The 24,462-nt window shown below is 40.9% G+C and overlaps 2 protein-coding genes across 5 annotated transcripts in view; one reads left to right on the top strand and one right to left on the bottom strand.

Annotated features, from left to right (window-relative positions):
* Positions 1-10,221, top strand: part of CHRM5 (cholinergic receptor muscarinic 5) — a 71,986-nt gene extending 61,765 nt beyond the window's left edge. For all 3 annotated transcript variants that reach the window (XM_080997186.1, XM_080997187.1, XM_080997188.1), the window contains one exon: positions 1-10,221. In XM_080997186.1, the coding sequence (XP_080853312.1) occupies positions 67-1,659 (1,593 nt within the window). In that variant the 5' untranslated portion in view covers positions 1-66 and the 3' untranslated portion in view covers positions 1,660-10,221.
* Positions 8,813-23,036, bottom strand: LOC308472590 (fibrinogen-like protein 1). 2 transcript variants are annotated; one of them, XM_080997584.1, is made up of 3 exons: positions 22,896-23,036; positions 15,484-15,671; positions 8,813-11,276 (listed from the first exon to the last, which is right to left on the bottom strand). In XM_080997584.1, exons 2-3 carry the CDS (start codon positions 15,629-15,631, stop codon positions 10,579-10,581), a joined length of 846 nt encoding a protein of 281 aa, XP_080853710.1. In that variant the 5' UTR covers positions 15,632-15,671; positions 22,896-23,036; the 3' UTR covers positions 8,813-10,578. The 2 variants fall into 2 exon arrangements, with proteins under 2 accessions (XP_080853710.1, XP_080853709.1); XM_080997583.1 differs by lacking the exon at positions 22,896-23,036 and adding an exon at positions 17,507-17,695.
* Positions 23,037-24,462: the final 1,426 nt, after the last annotated feature.

The following is a 24,462-nucleotide window of genomic DNA, read 5'->3' on the forward strand; positions in this document are numbered from 1 at the left end:
GTGTCTTCAAAGTACAGATGAAGAAGCAACTTAAAAGGGACTGATGTTAATACGCCAAGAAAAAGAATGGAAGAAAAATTGCACAGCAATTCAACCATTGTCAATGGTACAACCCCTAACCATAAGCATTTAGAAGGTCATAGCCTTTGGGAAGTAATTACCATTGCTACAGTGACAGCCATTTTAAGCTTAATAACTATAGTGGGGAATGTTCTTGTGATGATCTCCTTCAAAGTAAACAGCCAGCTCAAGACGGTGAACAATTACTATTTACTCAGTCTTGCGTGTGCAGACCTTATCATTGGAATATTTTCTATGAATCTTTATACATCCTACATATTAATAGGGTACTGGTCTCTTGGAAGTCTAGCATGTGACTTGTGGCTAGCTCTGGATTATGTAGCTAGCAATGCCTCAGTAATGAATTTACTGGTTATCAGCTTCGACCGATATTTTTCTATTACACGGCCATTAACCTACAGGGCTAAACGCACACCCAGAAGGGCTGGCATCATGATTGGCCTAGCTTGGCTAATTTCATTTATCCTGTGGGCACCAGTAATCTTATGCTGGCAGTATTTCGTTGGGGAACGAACTGTCCCACCCGGAGAATGCCAGATTCAATTTTTGTATGAACCCATCATCACCTTTGGTACTGCGATTGCTGCTTTCTATATCCCGGTTTCTGTGATGACTATTTTGTATTGCCGTATTTATAGAGAGACTGAGAAACGGACCAAGGACCTGGCCGAACTTCAAGGATCCAGTTCTGTGGCCGAGTTTGAAATGATAAAGCCCCAGAAAGCTCTGCTAAAGTCCTGCTTTAGCTGCAAGCAACAAAATTTAGCCAAAAGGGAGAGATGTCAGGCTTCATGGTCTTCATCCAGCCGAAGTACTTCAGCAACAGCAAAGGCATGTCAGATTCAAAATACTTGTCATGACTGGGCTAAGGTGGACCAGCTAACCACTTGCAGCAGCTATGCATCCTCAGAAGAGGAGGATAAACGTGCCTCTGATCCTGTCTTTCAAGTAGCTTATAAGTCTCCAGTAAAAAGCAAGGATGATGAACATAAAGAGGAGAAAAAGGAAGCCTTTATTAAAGACCATCCTGGGGAAAATGACTATGAGACCCCCAAATATTTTCTAACCCCAACCAAAGGCCACGTTAAAAAAAGTAGTAAATGTGTAGCTTATAAGTTCCGATTGGTGGTTAAAGCTGATGGTGCCAAAGAAACTAACAATGGCTGCCGAAAAGTAAAGATCACTCCTTGTTCTGCCACTTTATCTAAGGACACGACTTCCGTCAAAAACATGGATCCAAATATAAACAATCAAATTACTAAAAGGAAAAGAATGGTCCTTATAAAGGAGCGCAAAGCAGCCCAAACTTTAAGCGCCATTCTTCTAGCGTTCATAATCACTTGGACACCCTACAATATCATGGTTTTGGTCTCCACATTCTGCTCAGATTGTATTCCTCCAACGCTGTGGCACCTTGGCTATTGGCTGTGCTATGTGAATAGTACTGTTAACCCAATCTGCTATGCTCTCTGTAACAAAACTTTCAGAAAGACATTTAAGTTGTTGCTGTTCTGTCAGTGGAAGAAGAAAAAAATGGAAGAAAAATTATACTGGCAGGGTAATACTAAACTGCCTTAATTTAAAGTGTATAGGGGGGAAACAGACCTTGGCCAAGCACTGTAAATCAAATTGGCTGCAAGTCTTTCATTGTAAAGTTGTTGCTTTGCATGTCTAGAGACAAAAGAAGCACAATTTGTGTGGTGATAAAGATATGCCTATGGCCATGAAGAAAGCAGCCACAATGATGAACATTTCTATAATTGTCTGTGACTACTAAATAGAGCATTATTTATGTTGCTGTCATAGAAAGTTTCTTTCCACATGTTTGCCAAATAAAATGGCACACCAACAGACCTTAATGGTTGGGTATGGAATAGACCCTTCATTCATTAGGTCCACTATCTGGAAAGTAACATTATGCCTTCCTGCACATTTTTTCTAAGGCTTTGTCCAGTTTAGTTATAGGTCTCCAATAGAATGACACTTGCATCACTTCCCATACAGAATTGTTTCTAAACTGGATGGAAACAAAAGGAAGGCAAGTACCACTGGTCAATGATAAATGTCTGAGATTTTTTCCTCAATGGACAAATTTGCTCTTGGAATTAGTTGTGAGGCCATGAACATTGTTTGAGTTTGTATTGTTCTTTTTCTATGGCTGAGAGATGGCTTATATGATGTAAACTGTATGGTTGGGGTTTTTTTTTGCAAATTAAGAAGCCAATGAGGGTACCAAGTTTGTCAGAGATGTTTACATTGCCTACAAACAAGGGTACTAGTTAATTGTCTTTTTGCATTTTATTTGTTCATATTGAAGTTGCTCTTAAGGAGTTTTATTTTTAAAATCCTGTACAGTGTATTGATGCTATCCGATGTATGGCTTCTAAGAGAAAGGTAAAATCGCTTTTTTATTACCATTCTGAAGAACTATCTTAGCACCCAAATGTGCAAAAGATCCCTGCATTGCAGTGGGTTGGACTAGATGACCCTCTTGGTTCCTTCCAACTCTACAGTTCTATGATTCTGTGTGGGTTTCATTTTATTTCCTACACTGTGAATCAGCAATCCTACCTCACTTACCTGGGAGTGAGCCCCATTGAATTCAATATGACTTACTTTGGAGTAGTCATGGTTAGGATTGCACTGTGAGTTGCCTTCCGTGTAGGTGTTTTGCAGCACATTAAGCAACATCGTAATCCTTTTGATTTCTGTAGAACTTCCAAGTATAGGAGTTCAGGACTGCAATCTTAAGTTATGAGCTGAAACTTGCTTATGAATGAGGTTAAGTACTACACATTACCAGTGCTTTTTTTCCTGGGGTTACGCAGGGGTACACATACCCTAAACATTTTGTGAATCTAAGTTTGGCCTCATTGAGGGGCAGTATTTTAATATGAGTAGGAAAATAAGAGTACCCCTAAGCATTTTATTAGAAGAAAAGCACTGCACTTACTTTTATTTATCTATAGGTTCCTCATTTTAGGTCTAAGATTTCACACCCTGATCTTGAAATGTATTTTTTGGCAGTAAATCATTTGAAATCAATGAATTAGGTTGCCAGTATTTAAAAAAGATATGGTACTGCTTCAAGATGCAACAGGTCCTGCTTGTGAAACATGTATTTCAGCTAGCACTTAACACTACACAATTTACATCAATAACCTTACAAACATATACTCATTGAATAGTTTGAGTCACCTTTCTCCATGAATCACATAACCCATGCCCGTCGAAAGCAACAACAGCAATTTGAAAAAGAAAGAGGAGTAAAATCACCTACCTTTCTGTCCCGTGTTTTTTGGGTGGCAATACTTGAATGCCTAAATCTCTAGCACAAAGTAGGTAACTCTCAGGAGTTTGCTGAGGGTATGTCTGGATAGAAAATGTTGTATACATAATGGCTATTATAGTGCCTCTTTTTATACCGCAGACTACTTACGACAACACGAGCATTTCAGTAGAGATGATGATCTGACAAAATAAAGGCAGTAACTGGGATAATTACAGAGTAACTGGTCTGAGAACTGCAATTAAAATCAGCTATCAAAATAAACTGATGGGACAGAAAGAAAACAACGGCAATGGGAAGTCAGGATGTACAAACTACGGTGAAAATAACTTATATGGAAACAAACTGATATTTATATAAGAGTTTAGTAAGTTCATGATTTAAAATGTTAAAAGGCCTAGAAATTCTACCCCAGTACCCTGATTTACTGTATATTGTCAAGTTTTGGAAATATGATGTGCACCCAGAGCTCCCCACCAGCGTGGGCATATACACACTATGTCTTTAAAGCACATTTGAAGCACATTAGCCCCTCACAGAGTTTCAATTCCCAGCAACCCTTATCAAACGACAGTGACCAGAATTCTTTGAGAGGGAAAATATGCTTCAAATGTGCTTAGTATGGAAATGTCCCCTCCGCCGAAGTGAAGAAGGAATGTGGTTCATATGGGGTGAATATGGGGCTCAGTTGGGAACTAATATTAAGGTGCAATGCAGCATTAAGATACATTCCAGCAAACACTGAACAGCCAGGTTTGCATTATTGACTATAGACCTGTAAAGATGCAAAGCTTCATGGGACACATGAATTATTGTGGTTCAATAGCAGACAGTGCACTAACTCATGCACTCATGCTTTCCTGAACTGCAATTTAAAGATGGACTATAACCATGTCTATGTATGCATTTGTTATTTTTTAATATCTATCTATCTATCTATCTATCTATCTATCTATCTATCTATCTATCTATATATATACCCTGCCTAAATTTCAAAGAAACACAAAGCAGCTGCAATCCAAAAACACAAAACAATAGTAAAATATATAACAATTCCCATTAAAATCACAAATATTGTCACCAAGGCCAAACCCCCACAACAAAATACAAAACACCCATTGAAACGAAAACATCAAAAGTAAGCCAGCAGAAGGAGAACAACTGGTCAGAAACCTTTTAAAACAGCCTAATTTTTTTTTTATTACCCATCTAAAACAATACAGTCATGGGGTCTGTGGAAAGCCATTCCCTAGGATGGGCAGCACAACAGAAAAGGCCCGCGTCCTGATTATTGCCAGATGTGCTTCCCTAGGGTCAATGGATCTTGACTAGGGCTTTGGATGATGATTCTGCTTTGGTCTTCAAGAATGTACGAGTGCACAGCTGGAGTATTAGGCTGCATCTCTATCATATCATCCGCATTCATAGCTTAGTATGGTAATAATACAGTTGTAAAATATAGTGTTGCATAGTTCAGAGATAACACAGCACATTTCATGAGAGTTATTGTGTATTTGTCATTGCTTCCACTGAAGTAAAAAATATTTTCATTAAGAGCTAGAGAAGCAGGAAAGAAAGGGTTTCTCCACAGCTATAGAAATAAACAATGTTGTGAATAACATGACGGTTAAGTGAGTTGTTTGCAAAAGATTGAATTTTTTGCAGGGGTACTGGATATTATTTAAACTCACTGTATAATAATGTGAAAATGTGTATTCTGGAATCAATATGATCGATTTTAAGTATATTGTATTGTGCCAACTGTTTTTGGTGCTTTTGCATATAATTGTTAAAGGAAAGTGCAAGTTACTATAGAGACCTCTGTTTCTTTTCTTCAGTCACCATCAAAGCATTTTCTCTGTATATTGTATACTTTGAGTTATACTGGCTTCAAACAAACATACATATACATATGATATGTGTTTTTGGTTCAAACGAACCTGCATTTCTATAATACAAGCTATGTAATAATGACTATATAAGACTGTAAAAGTTTTCTGCTAGCTGCAATGTTATTGCTAAAGAAAAGCTTTGCCTTCTATTATTGAAGTTAAATGGGAAGTTATTTTTGTCACAGTTTCTGTTGAACAGGAATGTTTTATAAATGTTTATGGTTCGTTTGTTGAGTAGATGTATAAGACTACACAGTGGTGGATGCCAAAGTATCAGTTAAGTGTAACTGTTAAGTATGTGCTCAACCTATGCTGCTAAAAACTCAGACATGACACTGCCAAACTCTGGGATACATTGTAAATATCTGGAACTGTATTAAAAATGGTGTGTGTTTATTGCTTTTTTAATACTGGGGTTTCATAACAAAAAAGTTAAGGGGACAGTTGAGAGCCATCCAACAGCAATATAGAGGCACAACTTTTATTTTTTTATTTTTGAAAGAAGAGGAAGAGCAGAAACAAAAACCATTCGAAATTATTTCTTAAAATGTATACATTTTTTATTTTTTTTTTGCAGACACTTGTAAGTTATTACTCTAGAACCTGGGACCCTTAAGATTATGTTGGGTTCCACTTCACATCTGCCTCAGCCTGCACGGCCAATGGACAGCGATGATGGGGGTTGTAGTTTGACAACTTCTGTAGGGCTGTGGGTTCCCCATCCTCTAAAATCAGGATTCTTAAAGACTCCATTTACGGGATATGTTTAGTAACATAGAGTTGCATGGGAACTATTAGGGGGTAACGGTATTCCAAACCACTATGGTCATGTTTATAGGAAAAAGCTAACTGTGGTGATTAAACAGTGTGGTTATTTCCCATCGGAGTCCCATTCTTCTCTGAAGCAAAGGTCAAAAGACTCCAACTGGGAGGATATGCTAAGGGCACTGCTGACTTGTGAAACTAAAGATGGGCAGCAAAAGCAGGCAAGCTCTTCTAGGGCAGAGAAACAAAAGGGAGCTGGACTGCGTAGCGCTGTGTGATGACACTTCTACATTGTTTCCAAAATGGGAGAGGAGGAGGACAATCTGCCTTGTATTTGCAAATATGTCTGCTGTGTCTGTAGAGGACCTAGAACCGAGCTCAAGAAGTGCTGTCCTGAAAGTAGCTAGACTAGGAGCAGATGCATGGACGTTATTGTATCAGCATCTTGCCGACAATAACTGAGGGTTCAGCTACTCAAATTAGATCGCCCTTCCTGGTGTATTGACACATCCAGTTGGGGCACGTTAGGTTCCTTAATTCTGCTGGTTTCCTGAATATGGGGTATTGTCCTAGGGTATGGTCTTAGGGGTTGCCTCCAAGGTTGCCTTGTCTTCCCTGGTTCTGGTTCATGCTTGGGGCTGAAATCTCATCTGATTCCATGTCTGGGAGCTATACTGACAAGTACTAACATCTTGAGGGCAGCATGAAAGTGCTGAGTGAAGGCTGGAGATAGTAATCTATCAGCTTTATACACAAGCAGAAACGAGGCCACATTCGTCTTCCAAAGCCATTATAACAAGTAGGTTAAGTCCAAGGGGCAGAGAACAGAAGAATGAAGTGGAAAATGGTGGGTCAAAAGACTGCCGAGGCAGCTACAGCATCAGGTTCCAGGAAGAGCAGATTCTATCTTCAACACAAATAATTTTTCAGTTGCAATGTGTCCCTCTACTAATTTGAGCCTTGGTCAAACTGGTGTTCTAGTGTTTCACAGATGGATAATATAAGAGCCTTTAGCAACAGACCCCTTAAAGAACATTCTCCTTCTGTCTGAGACTGCCCATTCATTCAGATCATCAAGAGAGGTCCTGGTTTGTCTCCCAGGTACAGTTGGTGAGAACAAAATAAATACCTCTTTCTGTTATAGCACCCAGACTTCAGAGCTCTTTGTCCTGGGAGATTTGTCTGCACCCGATAGCAGAGTTCAGATATAGAATTTAAGGATTGTCTGTTCCAGCAGGCCTTTGACCCAACTGGCTTCTCCTTATGGATTTTTAAAGTTGTTTTTTAAAAAAAAACTTACTGCATCATCGTCTGTGTTTTGCTGCTTTAATATTATATGATTGTATTAAACTTACATGATGTTAGTATCCTTGGGTAACAGAAGTGAGAGGAAAAAGTAGGATATATATATTTGGATATGTCTAAACAGATTATATTGAAAGTTTCAGGGGCACTTTCCTGAGCCAGAGTTCCAGGAGAGCCACTTCCTACAGTACAGTGGTGACATTTACTTGAGGAGAAATCTGTGGGGTATAAGTAGGGTCTTGGGCATTATACAGAAGAACAGGAGATGATCCCATTCCACTATAGCCAGAATACTGCTGTGTAAATAAATTTTCCCCCGTTCTCCATACATACTGTCAAGCCCTGAGACATCTCCCCATACTGATGATATAGTCAGTAATGGCTAAATCTTGCCAAGATGGTCTAGGAAAACACCTCTGGCTCACCCTCTCATGTTAAGTGTGTTGTTCTTTCAGATCCCGCTCCACTCCTTTGTGGAGTGATCCATGATGGCTGATCCATGACTAGGACCAATCCATAGATTTAGAAAAGGTACATGGTAGCAGAATACCCTTTCAGAATGCAGGAAGGGTATAACAATGCAAAAACTCCTAACAAACCACTCCTATCCATGGAAATCTAGCATGTCAGGAAGAAAGGTTAATCCTTGCTGTAATGTGCTTACTATGTGTGTTGAATTTTTACACTGAGGGGCATTCAAACACGTACCTTTCTTGCCTGTGTTCTGAAAGGGTATGGTCCTCAGGCACCTGAACCATGTACTTTTTTTAACTGTTTAGACTAGTAGTCTTCAAACTTTCTAGATCCTTAACCCAAACATGGATTTGGAAGACTCCTTTTTTCATTCTCAATTTGCATAGTGGTACTGCTGCCATTGCAACTCACCTTAGATCAGGCTATGATCCAGTTTTGGGTCATGTTGAAGATCAGTGGTTTATACTGACTCTTGAGCATGCGTAACTCTCTTCCTTAAAAAGCAGTACTTTGCATCCTGATTAGTACTAATCCTCTTCATGGAATGTGACTTTCCTGTCTTTCCCTTCCTATTGCGATCCCTTGCATCTTCCCAAAAGCAATTCATGAGGACTGGAAAACCTTTAAAATATGACATGAGGTGTGTTGTAGGCAAAGAGATGGAGAGGAAAAGGGAACTTGGCTAAAATATTGGTCAACCATGAGCACCTTTGTATCCAAATCAGTGAATAATTTTGACTGGATTATGTTTGATGTGTGTAAACAGTGCATATCCATGTGTACTTGTCCACACAATAGGCCCAATTCTTAATTCACCTGTTCCAAAGTAAATCAGGTGTGAGTCCATTTATACTGGGGATTTTAAATTATCAGTATTGGTATTTGATTGTACACTTCATCCCCTCTTTGCTTGGACATACAGACTTTTCCCCCTCTCCATTTTGTAATTGTTAATCTAAAATCTTTGTAGATGTCGCTGTAGTTTACACACAAACACACACACACACAGATTTAACAATCCTTTTTAAAATGAATTGATTCACAATAGCTGGACATCTTTCAAAGAAGAGGCAAAACACTATGAAAGGCATTCCATTAATTAATTGCCTAGAGATTAATCACAGAGTTCACACCTCCAACTATCTCATCTGCTCATGAAAGGAACTTGTACTTATGGGCTCAGTTGAGAATTAGGCTGCAGTTACTCTCATTAATTTTATATATAAAATGTTGTATTTTGCAGTAGTAAGAATACAGACTACTTTGGTTAAATGTTCCTGGTGTTGAGTACAGCAAACTATATATACCATTGTGGTTTATAGAGAAAGTATAACTACCAGAGAGGTCTGTAATAGTAATAATCTGGGGCCTGTAATCAGAATGAGAGAATGGTAGAATGTTGCCATTAAATAAGAACAACAACAAAAATCTTGTTTTTGCTATTTTACAAATATAGGCTAGCAAGTAAGTGACAATAGAGATATATTTAGTCTCATCTGAAAGAATTTAAAACAAGGAATGAAAATGCCAGAGAAGATACAGGTAATGATGAGAGCTCTGAAAATACATGTTAATTACACTTTTAAAAAGATATTAGCTGAAAACAGATGACAAGGGAAAGACAGTAAAAGATTGTTTTGTACCCTTACAATGAAACTACAGCACATGCATTCACAAACAGGTGTTGTGAAATTATGATTCATTTGCAACTGTCCCTGCACAAAAGATGAATCTTTAAAACTGTGTTGCAATACAATATTCTTGATAATACTCATATACATCACTGCCCTCTGTTGGATGGAATATCTCAGATATGCACATTAGTGCATCCAATCTCCTTCAACATTCATGAAGTGGAACTGTTCTTGAAAATAATGCATATTATCAGCTACCATTTCTTCTGCCTTTATGAAGTATTTGGTGATTAATTACTTACAGGAGGATCCAGTGCTGCAATCTTCCTGACAAGCAACCCTGTTTTTGCTCACAATAGCAACCAAACTGCCATATGGACAAAAAAAGATATATTGTTGTGGCCTCTCAACTCTTTTGCTGTGCTGTGAACCTTTATCATTAAGAGCCTAATTTATGACTTCATGAACCTGAGGAACCTCATACAGCAAACTGTTTCGATGGGATCGTGCAGCTTTGTGACTTTAAAGTAATTGCTTTTGTTTTTCCTTCCTTCCTTCCTTTGAAGACAGCAACAGCTTAAACAACACTATTTGCATGAACTGTTGAAGATGAAAGGCAAGAGAAAATATGTATTTTCACGGGCAACAGTGGGGAAAAGCAGAGGAAATAATTGCAAGTCTCGTGATTTTTCAAGGTCCCTAATGTATACCCTTTCCCTTTAAGCATATGTAATATCCATATTTTATTTCTCCTGATTACTAAATATATCTTATGGATTTATATGTTTAATTGTCTCTCCATATTTTCAATCTATCACTTATCCTCTGTTACTTATGCTCACAACCGCTTGGTAATCTCACACTATTTAACTCACATCTCCCAGAATATTAATAATGTCTAGACCTCTCTCACACTATTGGGCCATCACTCAAGATTAACTACTGGAATGGGAGGAAGAGGGGAATTAAATTCTGGGGTCCTCCATTTTTCACATCTTGTCATGTGGTCTTTATTTTTGTGGTGGGTCTAATTTCATTTATATATTGAAACACAATCCCAGCAAACGAAAAAGGCGGCTTCTACATACAAGCTGAAGAAACAGCAGCTCTCCACCTGGATTTAATTTCTTACTGTTGCTTACAATTCTTCCTTCTCGGCAGGGCAAGCCTTGAGCCACTCCTGGCTGTGGTCAGCTGGCTTGACCATCATCCAGGCATACTTGCATACATGCTCTTTGTTGCAGTCCTGCTGCCAGTAGATGACATTCCTGCGATTTAGATTCGCTCCAGCACAAGCATCATACCACCAGCCTCCCCCAGCAATCCCGTTGTACTCAAGTTTGGCACAGTTCTGAAAATAGTTGTCATTATCTCTATCTTTTGTTGTGAACATCTGGTTATCATGGAGATACGCTTCTGTGTCACGACACAGGGCGTCGACGGCATTACCTTTATACAGACCAAGCCTGATTCGGTATTGAGAGGCTTCATCTTCAATGCGGAAGGGCTCATATTCTCCCCACTTGATATTGGCATTTAGGTCTACAAGTTTAATCCTAAGTGCATATGGCCTTGGAGAGCTGGTTAGCTGATGCATGTATTCATTGCCTAACCAGTAGTTGTCGTTAATTGTGCCAAATCCATGTTTGTAGTCCTGCCATGTCCTATCGAAGTCCACCGTACTGTTGGCAGTAATGTGCTGAATTACTGTCCAGCCACCATCTTGCATGTTGCAGTACACGGCAATAGGCTCCTTTGCTGGCTGAATGACATATAGACCATCTCTGGAGTTTTCTTCAGACTGCTTAAAGATCTCACTGCAGTCTCGTGGATATTCTGCATGGAAATAAATGAATGCTTAACGTTATAATCCCGTAAGCTTGGCTTAAAAGCTTCCACAAGAATGGACTTTTGCCCTCAAATGTAAGAAATTGTTAATTTGTCAGGATCTGAGGCACATATATTGTGCAGTTCTACATAGTTTTTTTTTGTGATGTGACTACAATTTTAAAAATATATTATTATTAAGCACCGTCGTAAACAAAAGGTAATAACAATGATGGATAAGAATAGAAATATTTGTTCACGAAATATCATACAGGTTGACAAGTAGAAATCCACATGAAAAGACTGATGTTAGCATCAAAGAGTAAATACAATTCATCATAAATAATCTATTAATTATTAAAATTAATTATTAAAAGGAAATGGAGAAAATCCAGAACAAAACATAAACTGTTAATTTCAAAACACTGGAAAAAAGCATTATGTACATTACTTAAAGGTAAAGGGACCCCTGACCATTAGGTCCAGTCGTGACCGACTCTGGGGTTGCAGCGCTCATCTCGCTTTATTGGCCAAGGGAGCCGGCGTACAGCTTCCGGGTCATGTGGCCAGCATGACTAAGCCACTTCTGGCAAACCAGAGCAGTGCACGGAAATGCCGTTTACCTTCCCGCCGGAGTGGTACCTATTTATCTACTTGCACTTTGACGTGCTTTCGAACTGCTAGGTTGGCAGGAGCAGGGACCAAGCAACGGGAGCTCACCCCGTCGCAGGGATTTGAACCGCTGACCTTCTGATCGGCAAGTCCTAGGCTCTGTGGTTTAACCCACAGCGCTACCCGCGTCCCGTACATTACTTAGGAAGGGCTGAAAGTGACCTTGAAGGGACAAAAGCTTTGTTTACAGTTCTGCAGATTGAAAACAAAATTTATATAGTCAAATATATATCTTGACAAGTCAGCAAATTATTCAAAGTACAATCAGTTGTGAAGTGTGAAGTTTTACACACACAAAAGTTCACTGTGGTCAAGTCTAGGTTTAACATTAGAGAAAGAGAAACAGATCCACACTGTACATTTAAAGCACATCCAATACACATTTAAAATGTATTTCCCCAGAGAATCCTGGGAACTGTAGTTCCTCCCCTCATAGAGCTACAATTCCCATCACCCCAACACACTACAGTTCCCATATTACTTCGGAGGAAGTCCTATGCTTAAAATGTGTGTTGGATAGTTTTAAATGCATGGTGTGTAGGTGGGGGAAGAAACTGCTATATTCTCAAAATTGGGCATGTGCCTTTTGTTTAGCTACAGAGATGTGCAAATAGGAAACAGTACACCATGTGCCCCCTGTTTGCTGGTTGTCGCAACTTTGAGAGCTGGAAGAGTTACGGTTGATTAGAGCTAATTTTTCAAGCTCTGTAAGTGGAGGAGGAGGAGATGACTCAGCCTATCGTTAGAGATTCTGAGGATGTGTTACAAAGCTCCCCTTCATCCGTGTCTCTTAACAAAGAAATAATAGTTCTTGCAGAAATCTCCTCTCTGACAACTATTATTTGTCTCCCAGTACAGAACCCCCAACTCCTAAGAACTCTGATACACACTTAAGGAATGGAACAGTTCGTAATTGCTTGGCACTGCATCTACCCATCAGTGAAAAGTACCCTGAACTGGCTGTGCGGTATGGGTGCCTCTTTCCTCTCAGAAGGAAAAACAGCTATTTCCATATTAGACATGGCCAACATATGGAGCTGTATCACAGTGGAGAATCAGTGGAGGCTGGTGCTCCCTGAGACACAGAAGGCAGGGAGGACAACAGTAGGTGGAGATGGCGTCAATAATAGCCAAGGCCAGCTAATTCTGGTTTTGTCCCCATCCTCTTCCTGCTGAGTTCGACAAGGGCAACACTGAAACTAAGGCGGAGGAGGAAGCTGGAAGTCAGTGCTACCCACTAGACCGGATGTAGGTAAGGATACCAGGCTGAGTTTGTTGAGTGTCTCAATGGACCAACCTCCACTGTATTTGTCTTAGCCTTAGGTTCCAGATAATTGAACACCAAGGAATGTGGCTGTGAGAAGAAAAGGGAACTATAAGCTATCCATAGAAAAGGCACAGAGATCCTTATAACAAATTGAAAATGAAAACCGTCACATTTGTTATTAAATAAAAACAGTTTTATGCTTAGATTACAAAATGCTGTTCAGGAAGCTCCCTGCTTCTATGGTGATGAGCACCAGAAAAAATATAAATTGAGGTTAGTGCGTCCTGGAAATAGGGCGTGATCTCCACTGTGCTGAACGAGGCGGTGGTGAAGTCACGCTTGAGAAAGCAGCTTTGGACCGAACCCTCTGTGACAAACTTTGCCCATCTTTAAGCCTATCATTTTTGGACAAGGTGATAGAAAGCATGGTGGCCTCTCAACTCAAGGCCATGTTGAAGGAAACTGGTTATTTGTTTACATTCCAACCAGGCTTTCAGACTAGTTTTGAGACAGAAACAGTCTTGGTCACCCTTGTGGAGGACCAGGGGAACTGGACGAGGGGACTTCAACCTTATTGATTCTCTTTGACCTTTCAATGACATTCATTACTATTGGCCAGGGTATCTTTCTGGACCATCCTGCTAGGTTGGGTATGGAAGGCACTGTGTTACTTTGACTCTATTCCTTCCTGGAGGATCAGTACCAGAAGGTGGTGCTGGAGGACTTTGATTCTACCCCAAGCCCTCTGGTCTTTGGGGTGCCTCAGGTTTATGGCCTCCATGTTGTATAATACCTACAGTTCCATGTGTGTGTTGGATAGGGGTTTGTTCTTCAAAATCTGGAGGTTTGTTCTTCAAAATCACCAGTATGTGATTGACAACCAGCTCTAACTCTCATTTCTGCCAGCAAATCCTAGGGAGTCTTAGAAAAAGATGTCTCAAGGTATTTTTGGAGTGGATGAGGGCAAACAAACTGAGGTGTAAATTCATATGAGACAGAGGTGCTGCAGGTTATGAAGCTGGGAGACCTGGGTGGAGTGATACAGTTTATTCTGAATGGGGTTGCGCTTACCCTGTATTTATTGTTAGAATTTATTAAATTTATACCCTGCCCTTCTTCCCAAACGAGCCCATGATGGCAAACAGCAAGTGATAAAATAATAAAAACTTATTAAAAACAATTCCAGTACATATGCTGACTGGGGAAAATATCAATTTAAAAGGCTTATTGTAGATGAAGGTCTTCAGCAAACAACAGAGGTGGTGCCTGTCTAATATTCAAGAGCAGGAGATTCCAAAGGGTAGGTGCCACAACACGAAATGCCTGATTCCTCCATTGTATGGAATAGGTAAAGGTAAAGGGAACCCTGACCATTAGGTCCAGTCATGACCGACTCTGGGGTTGCGGTGCTCATCTTGCTTTACTGGCTGAGGGAGCCAGCGTACGGCTTCCGGGTCATGTGGCCAGCATGACTAAGCCACTTCTGGCGAACCAGAGCAGCACACGGAAACGCCGTTTACCTTCCCGCCAAAGTAGTACCTATTTATCTACTTGCACTTTGACATGCTTTCGAACTGCTAGGTTGGCAGGAGCAGGGACTGAGCAACGGGAGCTCACCCCGTCACGGGGATTCGAACCGCCGACCTTCTGATCGGCAAGTCCTAGGCTCTGTTGTTTAACCCACAGCACCACCTGCGTCCCTATTGTATGGAATAGACCTCCTGATAAGACGGCATCTGTAGGAGGCCCTCACCTGCAGAGCCCAGTGATTGGCAGGGTGTATAAGAGGTGAGATGACCAAGTTTGTAGCTTGGAGGCCCTCCTGGACTCATCACTGTAGGTGGAAGCTCAGGTGGTATCTGTGGCAAGGAGCTTCCTGCCTTTGTATATGTGAAGGTTCTATTTAGCTAAATGATAGCTCCTGTCTCCATGGGTTTGCCCAATCCTCCTTTTAAAGCCATCTAAGCCAGAGGTCACCATCACCACATCTTGTGGAAGTGCTTTCTTTAAGTTAGTATAAGTGAAAAAGGACTTCCTGAATTTACTGCCAATCCATTTCATCTTGAGACCCTGACTTCTAGTATTATGGGAGAGGGATAAAACACGTTTTTGTCAATGTTCTCTGTACCAATTCTCTGCACACATCCTGAAAACACTTTTTTTTTCTTTCTAAAAATTCCCACTTTTGCATTTCTTCATAGGGAACATTCATCAATCCCTCCGTAATTTTGATTGCCCTTTTCTAAATCACACACATACCCGGCATACCACAATTACCTTCTGCGTTAATGTTGATCAGTCTCTTATAGCCTCCTGGCGGAATCAGATGAGAATTAGCAAGTTCAAAGGCCTTTTCTGCAGTTGTCCATAGTCCACATTGAAAGAGTAGCAGCAGAAAACATCTCGCTGACTTTTCCAGATTCATTCTCTCCCTTGAAGATGCCTTTCAGTCAGGTCGATGGATGCTGCAAACATAATAGAGGCTGGCATTTAGCATTAAAAGATTGATTGCATCCAGAGAGAAATTCTTGAAGAGAAATTGAAACACCTGGTTTCAGCATTCAAGATCTGCCAAAAAAGGGGCTTTTTTCCCTCTCTTTGGCAACACAGGGCTTTTTTTAAACATGTCGCAGTGCATTTGTGACAGACTACTTCTTTGACATGTAGAACTTTCCTGTCACACAGAAGTCGTTTCATCTTGTTTTGCTATCAATCAGTGTGATATAGCACAATTGAGTGCACGGTAAGAGCTGATAGAAAATAATGTCATGTCAAGGTTTCCATTTTAAAAAGCACACCTCTCCTTTATCAGAACTGATGTGCTGTATTCCTTGGACCACATCTGAAAGGAAGGCTTTGCACAGAAATAAAGAACTTAAGCATCCAGAAACGTCAGCTCTGGACAAGCTGTCTGTGAAGATGATTGTTACTCCACAGCATAATGTCCAAGTGACAGTGTTTTCAAGCCTCAACACTTTAGTCTTTTATGTATGGACAAGTGCCCATCAGTGTTCATGTTTTGTTGCTCATTAACAGACATCACCTTGCTAACAAAGGTCCGTATAGTTAAAGCTATGGTTTTCCCAGTAGTGATGTATGGAAGTGAGAGCTGGACCATAAAGAAGGCTGATCACCGAAGAATGGATGCTTTTGAATTATGGTGCTGGAGGAGACTCTTGAGAGTCCCATGGACTGCAAGAAGATCAAACCTATCCATTCTTAAGGAAATCAGCCCTGAGTGCTCACTGGAAGGACAGATCGTGAAACTGAGGCTCCAATACTTTGGCCACCTCATGAGAAGAGAAGACTCCCTGGAAAAGACCCTGATGTTGGGAAAGATGAAGGGCACAAAGAGAAGGGGATGGCAGAGGACGAGATGCTTGGATAGTGTTCTTGAAGCTACCAGCATGAGTTTGACCAAATTGCGGGAGGCAGTGGAAGACAGGAGTGCCTGGCGTGCTCTGGTCCATGGGGACACGAAGAGTCGGACACGACTAAACGACTAAACAACAACAACAACAACAACAACAAGTAGTACAAACCACCACTTGCACTTTTAAAAACCCTTTGGATTCCATGACGCTTTAAAATGTACTTCAAGCCAACTTGTTCTTAATTTCAACACCTATCAAACTGTTAACTTAATCCCAAGCAGTAATATACAATTTCCTATCATATTTGGGAGGGAGCTGTGTCTTCCCTATGCAGAAATTACTCTTTTGGTATATTTCCAAAAGCAATGTGTGCCCCCTCGCCCCAAATATTGAATACATTTTTACATAAAGCACCAGCAGTGATCTCATAATGAGCTCATGATTTTCTATGACTAAGGCTGCAATCCTGTACAAAATTATAGTTCCGCTGCCTGAATTTGACCCAAGATTCAAATTCTCATTAATTTTGAGAAATTTAATCCTATATACTGTATGTCCACTCAGAAGTAAGTTCCAAAGAGTTCAGCAAGACTTATTTCCAGTTAAGTGTGTATAAGACTGCAACCCTAGAAGAGGATTGATTGATTGGTTGAATTACTTGTAAGATTTCTTACCTAACCTTCACCCTAGGTTCCCATGGCAGTTTACAAAAAGATAATAAGCATTATGAAAACCAGTAAAACACATAAATTCATTACAACCAAAACAAGACTGCATAAAGGGTGGAAAGACAGGGTCAAATGTTTTTCCTCCCCAGAATAAAGAATACTTCTTTACTGCTTCTGACATTAAAGTTCTTCAGTAAATATAGAAGGAAGCTTTAGATTAGCGAACTGAACAAAATAAAGAGAATAGAATAATTTTACCTTTCTTGTTTAAACTGACAACTGGCCAGGTGAGAGCTGCACGTTAATCTATGGGGTAGTTATTTGGATATGCACTTTGCCTACTGCTGCAGTCTAGGTAAACAGCTCAGCCCAAGACCTCTATCTTAACTGTGGAAAAGCCAGCCGTCTTTACAAAGCTTTACATTTCCAGTGTATCAGTCTTCTGGTCGGTGGACTTTACTCTGACACGTATCCACAAATAGGCATCTTTAAAGGCCAAAGTTCCCTTCATTGTAAGAAAGTTATCACTAATGAAATTATTCTGAATAGTGAATCTCAGCAGGGGGTGGGGATGGCGGGTGGCGGCGCACTAGTGTGGAATCAACTGGTTTGGGGAGGGAGGGACAACAGAGTAATCCCTGTTCCAATTCCTGTCCAAAAATAGCTAGGAGGATCAATACGGAAGGAAGAGCTGCAAGGGCTAGTGTCAAGGCTTGGCATCTTTGTCAAGGACCACACCCCAGCACCGGTGAGAAACAATACATTAATTTATGACAAGTATTAAAGATGCATAAATAACACACAATACATATACTATAAAAAAGAAAATACATGAGTTGAATACTACTGTATATTGCGCCTGAACTATTTATCAATAGAGGGAAATGGGGCATGCTAGAGAGCACTACAGTGGTACCTCGGGTTAAGTACTTAATTCGTTCCGGAGGTCCGTTCTTAACCTGAAACTGTTCTTAACCTGAAGCACCACTTTAGCTAATGGGGCTTCCTGCTGCCGCCGTGCTGCCGGAGCACGATTTCTGTTCTCATCCTGAAGCAAAGTTCTTAACCCGAGGTACTATTTCTGGGTTAGCGGAGTCTGTAACCTGAAGTGTATGTAACCTGAAGCATATGTAACCCGAGGTACCACTGTACTAGTTTCCTTCATGTGCACTGATGGCTGACTATTGTGGAAAAGCTCCATATTACCCGCCCTGTCACCTTTGCTTCTTCCTCCTGCATCCAGAGCTATTGCCGTAACTTGTCACCTCATGATCTATCAAGTGCTTAAGTGTGTTTGCAAACAAATGTGTTTGTGAGTGATCCATACTTTGGTTTACTGGGGAGAAATAGCAGAGGAGAGCTATGGCCTCCCCTTTCAACATGTCTTTTATGTGAAGATTTGTATGTGAAGGTTGTATCAGCACCTCCAAAGTCAGGAGAAACCATGGACCAGAAACTCAAAAAGTTTACTTTTCATCGTCTTTGCAGCTCTGTCTGTGAGTTCCTCCATGGCCACAAGATTGGGTCTCCTCTGCTCAACCTCCCTCCCTTCTTCCATGGGTCTGCCTGCCTTCCTGCCTTCCTCTGCTTGCTGCTTTCACTTCTGCCTCCTTCCTCCCTTCCTTCATTTCCCCCCTCCTGCAACTCTCACTTGCTCTCTCCATATTTCTTCCCTCTGAGCCAACAGGGGTGCCCCCCCCAGGTCTGCTGTGACAGCCCATGCCAGCAACCAAATTCCTGTGCCAAGGCACCTTGCCCAGCCGCCCAGAGCAGTGGCCCAGGGAACATGTGGATGGGTGGTCAGATTCCTAGCCACTGTGGAGAGACATGATATTTGTCATCCTCCTATATATGAACTTGATGACCCCCAGCCTGAAATATGAAGTGGTACTGCCCATTGTATCACCTCTTTTCCACCTCATTCTGTGACATGTGTAGACCAGAACTGAAACACAGCAAAATAAAATAAAATAAAATAAAATAAAATAAAATAAAATAAAATGCTGGCACTGGTGTGGTCCATCTTAAGTCATGAACCACTTGTGAGTCAGTCATGGCACAACTTTTGAAGACTCTAGTAAGGTCTCAGTATAAGTGTAGGCCCAGGTACATCATCACCACAGCTTTCCTGAGCAGTCTGGGGACTGCCGGGCTTTGTAATAATTATTTCAGTTACAGGGTCCACATTTTCCTGGTGCTGAACAACTCATTAACACACAAGAAAATATTTTTATGCTTCTGCCTCTGTTCTCATAGGAATAAAAGGAGCAAATGGGCTGTGATTTCTAAAGTACTCAGGCTGTAGCAAAAAGCAAGAGGAATAATTTCCTATTAATGTCCTACTTCAGCACTGAATATACTACTTTAATATCCCACACGTCTGCTTCTAGATAGCTTATGTGAACTCTTGTCTTAGAAAGTGATATAAAAATTAGGCAATAAAAATATAGAGATGTTAACTTCAGGGAGAACATTAAATATACAACAGAGAATAAGCAGCATGAATCCATTTAAAAGAAAACCGATGCCGAAATCCTGCAAGCAATTGTCTTTGAAACAGTCATTTCGTCCTATCAGGGGAGCAGCAGGTACAGGACAAAGTTTAGCTGGAAAGACACTGATAGCAAATGGCTGCAATCTGGCTCATTAACCATTTATTACAAAGGTATAGAAATGGGGCCACCAAATGAGTTCCAAAGTGTAGGGTTTATTTGTAGTTCATCACAGAAAAATAGCTTTTATCAGAAGAGACTCAGTAGGGAAAGATGATTTGTAAATTGCCTGCGAAATTGTCCTTTTTAGCAGCGGGTTCCTAAAGGTAGGCCTTTTTTATTGCCTTTCATTTTTAATGAGGGCAACAGAAGGGGAACGTGTAACATTTACCCACAAAAGACAGACAAAGGACATTGCCTTGACTACACTGAAGCCCTTTTCCTTTCTCTGCTGTTTTTTTGTTCTTAAACAAATTGCAAATCACTCTTCACGTGTCAATATGAGGCCACCTAACATTCTTGAATGGACTAGCAAACATACCAATGTTCTTTCCCTTGTGTACACACACATACACACACACACACACACACACACACACACACACACACACCTGCTCGCTCTGCAAACCAACCCTGACACCTTTGCAACCCCCTTTCCCCACACCTGGCCACCACCCCTTCCCAAACACAGTGATGGCCACCAACCTAGATGGCTTTAAAACAGAATTTGACAAATTCACAGACGTTAAGTCTATCTATCTATCTATCTATTATTATTATTATTATTATTATTATTATTATTATTATTTTCTATTCTGTCCTTCATTGATGGAGGCTATGCTCTGCTCCCATGGATCATGGAAGCAATATGCTTCTGAATACCAGTTGCTGGAAAGGGAGAATGTTCTTGTGCTTGGATCCTGCTTGCAGGTTTTCACACAGGTGTCTCATTGGCCACTGTGAGAACAGGATGCTGCACTAGATGGGACACATGCCTGATCCTCCAGGCTCTTCCTATCTTCTTATGTCCTTGTTATGCAATAGAATATGATTTAATTAAAATAATATCTTCAGCTTCTTACTGAGATTTTACTGGTAATTAATGCATTTCGGTGGTTAGACTTCAGCCCATGTATAGCATCCCGGTCCCACTTGTTGGTCGTGGAGGCTCCCACTGAAAGGATGGACCTTTGGTCTGATCCAGCAACGCTATTCTTATGATGTTATGGAATGGTGGACTTGCGGCCCTACAAAATTTGTTGGCCATGCTAGTTGGGGATAATGGGATCTTGGTTCCAGCAACACCTGGAATAGCACAGGTTCTCCATCCCTGCCGTATAGCGTTACCTGTGTGTCTGTCTGAACCACTAGGTCTGAGCCTGGCTTCGGCTTCGGCTGGGGAGGGCGGGATATAAATAAAAATTTATTATTATTATTTATTATAGGTCAGGCTCACATGGAGGCACCATTTGCATCAGCTACTGCCTTAGCTAGTTGCTGGACTACATGTGGTCACTCTAATTCCTGCAACAGCACGAGCTCAAAAAGTGCTGCTATTATAAGAGAAAGTAAGAGCGGCAGCTGCATATATGCCATCAAAATGTAGAATTATATAACTGTAGAGAAGGAAGGTATCCCAAGGCCCATCTAGTCCAACCTCCTGCAATGCAGGAATTATAGCTAAAGAATCCCTGACGAATGACCACCCAACCCCTGTTTAAAAACCTTCAGTGAATGAGAGTCCATTGCCTATGGGCCCTGGTTAACACAAATAGCTCTTTCACACCAGCCCTGCTCAGCAATAAGCCCAGGTAATCTCAATATGAACGGATCCGCCTTTTATGTCAACTGACACTATTTCTTTAAGGCAGGCTTTTTCAATCTCGAGTTCCTAGGTGTTGTTGGACTACAGCTCCCATTATTTCCTGATCCCTGGTCCTGCTAGCTAGGAATTATGAAAGTTGTAGTCCAACAACATCTAAGAACCGAAGGTTGGAAAAGGCTGCTTTAAGACGTTAGTAGTGAAAAGTCATGGAACCACCATAGTTCCACTAAAGAGGTTCACATTTCATTAGCCAGACCCACTGGTCCATTTGCTTGCCACAAAAGCTAATTGTTAGTTCTCGCAGCTCTTGTAGGGTTATGTCTGCTTTGTGCCATACTACCCAAGTGAAGAGAAGGCTAGACATGTCACAGCTAGCTGAGTAAGTGTATATTTGCCTGGAACGCCTACGCCTATGAAAGAAGCAGGCAGGACAAGATAATTGCTACAAGATAAACGCATTTCCAAGGGCAGCTGCTTTACAGATTGCATGGGAAGGTGGGGTCCTATATCCAAGCTTGCTGGAATTTTGATAAATTATTTTCTTGCTGAATGGAATGGGGAAGCAACTCCATATGTTAGGAGTACTAGCTAGGGAGGATTAAACAGGGTAAATTGTTTTAACTTTATCAATTATGAACAATTTTTAATCTCAACCTAGATAATTAAATTAACAATCTCTTAAAGATCTCTTTTGAGATACAATATTAAACAATCAGTAGAACAATTTCATACCTTCCAATCCAATGATTCTCAAGCTTTTAATAATTGAGGCACACTTCCTTTCTGAATTAAACCTGGAAGCAAAATTCACTGCAAGACCTAGGTAGTGTGTATGGAGGTACTGGGCTGTCCAGGAGACACGACCCCCCTCTCAGCCTTGCTGATGTGGTCCAAAGGAAACCAGAGCAATACACTGCTGTCCAATTCTACTGGACGGTGGAACATTCCCATGCTTTCTGCTGTAAATGCAGCTAAGTACATGTAGCTTAACTGACCACCTCTTTTTCTTCTTCTTTGATTATATACTCCAGGCAAAGACCTATCCTATTCAGCTCTGTAAAACACTGTGCATATTGATGGCACAAACAAGCAAACTGCCATACTTTGACCCTCAGATTTTAATTGAAACATTAAATCACATTGGCTGTGATCAAGACTGGCCCATGTATGCATGAGAAACAATTCCAGGTGTGTGTGTATGCGAGGGAGGTGGTTGATACCCATGTACCTAACTGGGTTTTGCTCTAAAGGGTCTGACTTTCAGGGGACTTTTTGGAGAGGGTGAGGGAGAGTCACTGGAAGGAGAAAGCTGAAGATTTCCTGCACGTACCCATAGCACAATGCCTGCCACTTTGGATTCTGGCCATTGTTACAATGCAGTCAGTTACATTAGAAATGATGATGCTTTTAATGTCCAGTGTCTTCGCTGGCCAAGTTTGTATATACCATTAACTAAGAGTGATCCCACTCCCTGCAAAGAAAGAGAGTTACATATAAATAAATTATTACATGGTTGTTTATGATGAATGGGATGAATGGTATCTAGGAAACACAAACAAGGAATCCAAGAGGGTAGCTTTAGGGAGTCAGGATGGTGGAGAATACAACTCTTTGAACATTAGAATTGCTGGAATAATTTACTCTGCCATGTTCAGAGATAGTGTATGTTTAAGAAGTGAATGCCTTCCATATCTGGAACACAATGCTGTAGTTCACATCCTCCTTTCTTGTAGACATCACCATCTGGCAATTGCTATGTATGCAGTAGGAGCAATAATAAAATAAATACATTCATAAAGACCAATTCTGCCTTTGCAGGTGAGGTGTTCCGATTCTGCTTTGCAGTGCTTTTGGTCTCTTTTCTCCATCCACTTCATAATTATTTGTCCTATTCAAATTCCTCCAGTTTGCACACCTACCCTTGGAAAGTGCTAGGAGACACTTGCATTTGAACAAAACCTCTGTTACCAACACCATGTGAATGAGTTTGGAATGTTGTCTCATTTCCTTGGAAGGCTGTGTTTACTGATCTGATCTATTATCAACAAGGTGCATTTAAAAAACATGCCCGTGCAGCAAAGAGCCACGCCAATGAACTCGGTGCTAGCCCACCGTTCCACATGTTGCTATCTGAGAGATTGCAGAGCAGATCTGTGTGCTTCTTCCATAACTGCCTCCCACTGGCTATCTTGAGCCAAGCCAGGCAGGTCAGTGGGGCTTGCTCTCCTACCCACTTCTCCATATGACTCCTTCAACCACTCTAGAATGCAAGCGTAGGAACATTCCATCATACGGACCCACCATACCAACCAATGCAGAAGGGCTGGAAACCTGTGGCCCTCCAGCTCTTGTTGAATTAAAACTCCCATCATCCCTGACCATCAGCCATGCTTGCTGGGGCTGATGGGAGTTGGGAGTCAACAGCATCTGAAGGACCACAGGTTGCCCAGCACACTTCAACAAACAGAAAGCTTTTGCAATTAGCCTTTCCTATGGAAGACATTGCGAGTCCTGCCCAGACACTATTTTTTGAAATCCTGTCTAAGAATCCTCTATGCTCATTTGAGAGCAAAGGAACTTCTATGAAGACATGTAGATTTATATATCTGGATTCATTTGAATTCGAGTTACAGGCAGCGCTGTAATAATCTTCAAATGCTTCAATTGCTCCCTGCCCCCACCAACTTCTTCAATGAGCAGTTGTGATAAATGGCATATTGGTTCAGCGCTGGTCTTCATGCTAAAAGGCAGTGAGCTTTGTTCTCCTTTCTGCAATAATCGTGATCTGTATAAACCAACACCTTTTCTATTTTGTGTCTCAGATATAAAAGTTCTCCCCTGCTGCTATTAATGTTTGATTAAGTTATTTCAGTCTGTGAAAACACTCCAGATGATAT

Source organism: Podarcis pityusensis (assembly GCF_964106645.2).
Source record: "Podarcis pityusensis genome assembly, chromosome: 1".
NCBI classification, from domain to species: domain Eukaryota; kingdom Metazoa; phylum Chordata; class Lepidosauria; order Squamata; family Lacertidae; genus Podarcis; species Podarcis pityusensis.